The sequence below is a fragment of the Triticum aestivum genome, chromosome 5D, assembly GCF_018294505.1.
Source record: "Triticum aestivum cultivar Chinese Spring chromosome 5D, IWGSC CS RefSeq v2.1, whole genome shotgun sequence".
Taxonomy (NCBI): Eukaryota; Viridiplantae; Streptophyta; class Magnoliopsida; order Poales; family Poaceae; genus Triticum; species Triticum aestivum.
Genome location: NC_057808.1, coordinates 531,166,476 through 531,172,470, shown reverse-complemented (window position 1 = coordinate 531,172,470; position 5,995 = coordinate 531,166,476). Strand labels below are relative to the sequence as shown.

The 5,995-nt window shown below is 56.8% G+C and overlaps 2 protein-coding genes across 2 annotated transcripts in view; one reads left to right on the top strand and one right to left on the bottom strand.

Moving 5' to 3' along the window:
* The first annotated feature begins 2,282 nt into the window (after positions 1–2,282).
* On the top strand, positions 2,283–4,609 carry LOC123123527 (L-type lectin-domain containing receptor kinase SIT2). The gene has a single exon (XM_044544050.1). The coding sequence runs from the start codon at positions 2,461–2,463 to the stop codon at positions 4,549–4,551; it is 2,091 nt and encodes a 696-aa protein (XP_044399985.1). The 5' UTR covers positions 2,283–2,460; the 3' UTR covers positions 4,552–4,609.
* A 1,140-nt stretch (positions 4,610–5,749) lies between these two features.
* The window catches only part of LOC123123525 (urease), a gene marked incomplete in the record, with an annotated part of 9,682 nt that continues 9,436 nt past the window's right edge, over positions 5,750–5,995 (bottom strand). The window contains 1 exon segment of the mRNA XM_044544049.1: positions 5,750–5,995. Coding sequence (XP_044399984.1) covers positions 5,910–5,995 — 86 coding nt within the window.

Sequence of the window (5,995 nt, the reverse complement as noted above, 5' to 3'; positions counted from 1 at the left end):
CCGCCCCACTCAGCCAATCCAGCCGGCGGAGGCGTAGGGAATCAGGACCGACCCGCTGCCCCAATCAGCAACGACCCGGTTTCCCGCCTCCACCGCCCGCCACTTGCATGGAAGACGCGTGGCGAACATGCAGAACCGAGGGGACGGGTGAAGAGACCTCTCCCCACCCCGTGATCGCGGGGTGTGGACGCCTTAAAGACCTCGACCCGGCCCCATTCAGTAAATGGGTCGTGCCTTTACGCCTCTCCCTCCTCATGGGGAAGGCGCGAGCCGACCCTGTATCGCGACGTGACGCATGCCTGCGGAAACCGCCCCACGCATGCCGCCCACGTCCCGCGCACCCCTCCACGTCGCGCATTCAACGCAGGTCGTGGGGCGTGCAGCGCGTGAAAAGTTTTACCGCGGTAAAAACCGCCCCTCCTGCCCACGCACCGTTTTGGGCTTGGCCCAACAACGTGTCGCGCTTATGTGTGGCCCAGGCCCGGGGGCTCCTGTCGGTGTACAAAAGAAGGGGCGCACCTTTGTACCCCTTTACCTGTGCACGGACAGTCGGAGCCGCGCCCACGGCCACACCAAGCAGAACAGGGGAGGTGGACCAAGGTAAAACCGAAGCCCCAAGACAGCCAGAGCAACGCCAAGGCCGAGACCACAAAGAAGTAGAGACGCGAAGCAGGTTCCCCCGACAAGATCCTTGCCGGGGGCAGCCTCAGCAGCCCCGGCAAGACCCTTGCCGGGGCAACTCGTCCAACATCAGCGGAGCGCGCCACCCTTGAGCCCACGGTCTCCAACACCATCGACCACGTTGGACCAAGGCTCGGGAGGCACCTCCATGGTGGCATGCAGATCTTTGTGAAGACAAGGAACATTCAAGATCAGATGAGGATTAAAAGACGACGATCCTCGGCAAGACCCTTGCCGAGGAGAGCCACAAGACCCCCGGCAAGATCCTTGCCAGGGACGACAGCGCGCCACGGCAAGACCCTTGCCGGGCCACCCGGCAAGGCCCTCGCCAAGGGCGCCAGCAGGGCCACCTGCGAGGCCCGCGCCAGCCAAGTCTCCACCGCCGTTCGCATGCAGCTGCGAGCCCAACCAGCTGGGCAGGCACCTGCGTGGCAACATGCAGCTTCCAGGCCAACTCAGCACACGCCTGCGCGGCGGCATGCAGATCTTCGTGAAGGCTCCACCACCGCGCCACCTCAGCTGCCTGCCTGGCTACATGGCGCCGCATGCATCACTGGCCAGGGCGCGTGTCGAAGCGAGGAGGAGCGGCGACGGACGGGACGGGCCTCGCTCCCGTCCCCGATAAAGCAAGGGGACACCTCAGCGGCGCATTAAATGCGCCTTGTCCTGTAATACGAGTGATAAGCTCGTAGCACTGTGCGCCTTTCCACCTCCTTTGTGCCACTGTAGCAGCCCCTTTCGACTATAAAAGGAGGCCCATGGCATACTGGAGAGGGATTCGGCTCTTTGAAACCACGCACCCACCATAGCTAGTTCGAGAGCTCAAGAACTCTCTGAAATACAGCAACCAAAGCAGGACTAGGGTTTTACGCATCCTCATGGCCCGAACCTGGGTAAACGATCCTTGTGCTGATTAGTAATCCTGATCTTCTCGCAACCCTGCGTCCCGGCAACCGTTGTAGGGATTCTTGTGATCCCATAAGTGTCGTTCCACACCGAGATAAGTATTGTAATTTTCTTTATGATTTTTTTATTCATATGGCTTTATTTGATACAGCCTATATTACAATGTCTTTTGCGCTATCATAAAAGGAAAAACCCTTAACTCAGACCACTTTTTGTGTACTCCCTCCGTCCGAAAATACTTGTCATCAAAATGGATAAAAAGAGATGTATCTAGAACTAAAATACATCTAGATACATCCCTTTTTATTCATCTTGATGACAAGTATTTCCGGACGGAGGGAGTACTTGACATGAATTTTGTGAGAACGTCAAAGAGAGGCAAGACATGCTCAAGACAAAAAAGGGAAAACCTTCGTTACTAGTATTTCTAAAACAAGTGAGAAATGCTAAGTCGAATAAATTTGAAGAAGATGATACATGTAATTGGAAGTAAAATAGGAAGACCAAGTTAGATGAAATATACAGTACAGTAGTAGTATGTACAGTAGTATGTTTTTATACGTGAGGAGCATCAATGTACAACCAACTAACTGTACTGAATTGAATGCGTTGATGCACAATTTTTCCACTAGACGAGTCAAGATCGTCGATATAAATATAAAAGATTTTTGTCATTGAGTACTCAATCACTCACTAGAAAACAAATTCGTTGGCTGTTCGTTGCCGGATCCTCCCACACATGACCCCCGTCCCCTTGTCGGCTCATCGAAGGCAACGGCGACGGCAACCTCGGCTCGCCGGCAGCCAACGCCGTCCACGTCCCTACCCTAACGCCACCGTCACTCGCTTCCATTGCTCGCGCCCATCGTCGCCATGCTTCTGCGGCGGCTGGCTGCGGTAATCTTGCTCCTCCTGTTCTCTCGGGACGTCGCCGGCGCCCAAGAGTTCGTGTACGACGGCTTCGCCGCCGGCAAAGTGGCGACCACCGACGCGGCCGTGGTCACCCCGTCCGGCATTCTCCAGCTCACCAACGACACCAAGGAGACGCTCGGCCACGGCTTCTACCCGGCGCCCCTCCGCTTTCGGGACGCCAACACGGGCGCGCCCGTCTCCTTCTCCACCACCTTCGTGCTCGCCATCGCGCCACGGTACCCAGACGCGCACGGCCACGGCATCGCCTTCGCACTCGCGCCGTCCGTCAACGTCCCGGGCGCCGTCGCCGGCAAGTACCTCGGGCTGTTCAATACGTCAAACAGCCTGGGCAACGGCACGAGCCAGATCGTGGCCGTCGAGCTCGACACGGTCATGGACACGGAGTTCAAGGACGCCGACGACAACCATGTCGGCGTCGACGTCAACAGCCTCCACTCCGTCAACTCGGCCACCGCCGGGTACTGGCACGACGACGGCTCCGGTGGGAGGAGATTCGACAACATCAGCCTGACCGGCGGCAGCGAGGCGCCTGTGCAAGTGTGGATCGAGTATGACGGTGACAGCGCGCGCCTCGAGGTGACCGTGTCGCCGGCGGGTGAGCCCAGGCCGGCCCTCCCGCTCTTGTCGTGCCACGTCAACCTCTCGTCGGCAGCAGCCGAAGATACCTACGTCGGCTTCTCGGCGGCGAACGGCGCCGCCATGAGCTCGCATTACGTTCTTGGCTGGAGCTTTCGCCTCGGCGGAGGCCGCGCGCCGGACCTCGACCTCTCCAAGCTCCCGAGGCCCCCGTCGCCGCCGGGACCATCCAAGAAGAGGATGTCGCTTCTACTAATCCTGATACTGCTCCTCCTGGCTGTCCTGCTCCTGCTCCTGGTGTCGGCGGCCATCGCGATGTTCGTCGTGCGGCGGCAACGGTGGCGCCGACAACGCCAGGAGTTCTCCGAGGAGGAGGAAGGCTGGGAGATGATAGATTACAGCCCACACAGGATCAGCTACAAGGACCTGCACGACGCCACCAATGGCTTCCGCGACGTCATCGGCGTGGGCGGCTTCGGCCGCGTGTACCACGGCGTGCTCCCGAGGTCCGGCGTCGAGGTCGCCGTCAAGAAGGTGTCCCACGGGTCGCAGCAGGGGTTGCAGGAGTTCGTGTCGGAGATCACGAGCATGAGCCGGCTGCGCCACCGCAACCTGGTGCAGCTCCTCGGCTACTGCCGGCGGCGCGACGAGCTGGTGCTCGTCTACGACTACATGCCCAACGGCAGTCTGGACCAGCACCTGTTCGGCCGCGCCGCGCCGGGGCTGAGCTGGGAGCAGCGCGCCAAGATCGTCCGGGGGGTCGCCGCCGGACTGCTGTACCTGCACGAGGGGTGGGAGCAGGTGGTGGTGCACCGGGACATTAAGGCCGGCAACGTGCTCCTCGACGCCGACATGAACGGCAAGCTCAGCGACTTCGGCTTCGCGCGGCTCTACGACCACGGCGGCGACCCGCATGCGACGCACGTGGTCGGCACGCTCGGGTACATCGCGCCGGAGATGAGCAAGACCGGCATGGCCACCACGAGCTCCGACGTCTTCGCCTTCGGAGCCTTCCTGCTGGAGGTGGCGTGCGGCCGCAGGCCCGTGGTGTTCACCGTGGACGCCGACGGCGACTCGCCGTCACCGGCGGGGATCGTCGAGCTCGTCCTCCAGCGCTGGAAGGCCGGGAAGATCACGCAGGCTCGGGACCCGAGGATCGGCGAGTGCGACGAGGACGACCTGGAGCTGGTCCTCAAGCTGGGGCTGCTCTGCTCGCACCCCGACCCAGAGCGCCGGCCGGGCATGAGGCAGGTGGTGCAGATGCTGGAACACGCCGTGCCCCCGCCAGAGATGTCGCCGGAGGTTATCAGCGAGAGCATGAAGCAGTTCGAGCACCATGAGGCTTTTGACGAGTTCGTCGGAATGTCATTCCCGTCGACGTCCGAGGTCACCACCGCCACGACGCAGCAATTCTCAAACGGCAGCCGTCCTCGTAGTGACTTCCATTCAAGCTAGATTAGCAAATACAGCAGCAAGCAGTACGTTGTGAAAAACAACTTGTGAAACATCTGAACTGAGAAGAACATTTCAAATTTTCTATCAATTTTTTTTATAAAGGCTCAAGTGAGCTATTTTTTGTGTGTTTCCATAATAAAAATACTATAATTATTGACTATAGAACCTATTGTGCACCTTTTTTTGCACATGACTCAAGAATGTACTGTATGTATTTACACCAAACTTTGAAAAAACTTCCTCGCAAAGAAAAAAACTTTGCAGCGAACCAACCTGTGGTTGGATAGTTAGAGGGACAATGGTATCCACAGCCCACCAGGGTTCAAGTCGACGACGGGGCACCTACGGTGACTTCGTAAATTTCAAGATGACATGCCGGCTCAGTCTCTCGAAGGTGCTCATAGGTATAGCTGGCCAAACGGGCCGTGCTAACTGGGCCAGCCCGGTAGCACGCAGGCCCGGCACGACCCGGGCTAAACGGGCCAGGCCCGGCACACGGCACGCCATGGGCCGTGCCTGGGCCTGGAGGCTAGGCACGCGGGCCGGCACGGCACGGCCCGTTTATGTTTTTTTTTGAAAAATATAAATATATATGTCCTATATAAATACCGAATACCCTAATATGTTTAATATTTTCATAGTGCATGCGTATTTTATTAGTGCTTGAATCTAAGTAGTAGTAGTGTTATAGTGTAGTCTTTGTAATTTTTATCCTTTTGTAATTATAGAGTATGTCTTGTATTCTTTTATTCTTTCAGATGGGAGTTTTAATGATGTACATGTGCTAATAAAATCTAGATTTATCTCACATAATAGTCTACCAGATTTTGCAATTTTCTACTTTTTTTTTGGACTTTTTTTGCTGTTTCCAGAGGTATTACAAAGAAAAAGAAAAAAAATCGCGCCAGACGGGCCAGCGTCCTCCAACGGGCCGGCGTGCCGGCCCATGTAGCCTACGTGCCGTGCCTGGGCTGCTAGCTCCCGCCCGTGGGCCGGCACAGCACGGCCCGGTTATTATTCGTGTCGAGACGGGCCGTACGCACGTTTACGGCAGGCCGGGTCGTGCCGTGCCGGGCCAGCCCATTTGGCCAGGTATGCTCATAGGGGTAGGGTGTGCGTGTGTGTGTTCATAGAGGTGAGTGTATGCACGTATGTATGAGCGCTTGCGTCTGTACTGATGTTTAAAAAAAACTTTGCAAGAAACTGAAGTATTGCAATATGTATGCGTGTTTTTTTCACGTAAATGTATAATTGTTTATTTCGAGCCAGCAGCACATCTCCCGTGCGCAACTCGAGGTCACCGTTGAAGCTAGTTTCATGAATTATTGACCTTCAAGAATTGCTCGAACAATGGTGGCCTAGAAAAGAAAGTAATTCCGAGATAATGGCACCGTGGCTGCTGGCTGGCAAGTCAGGACCTCTCCATCAGCAGTAACCGTGTAGG

Excerpts from the sequence above, each read along its gene's own strand:
- LOC123123527 (XM_044544050.1), top strand. The coding sequence starts at position 2,461 with ATGCTTCTGCGGCGGCTGGCTGCGGTAATCTTGCTCCTCCTGTTCTCT.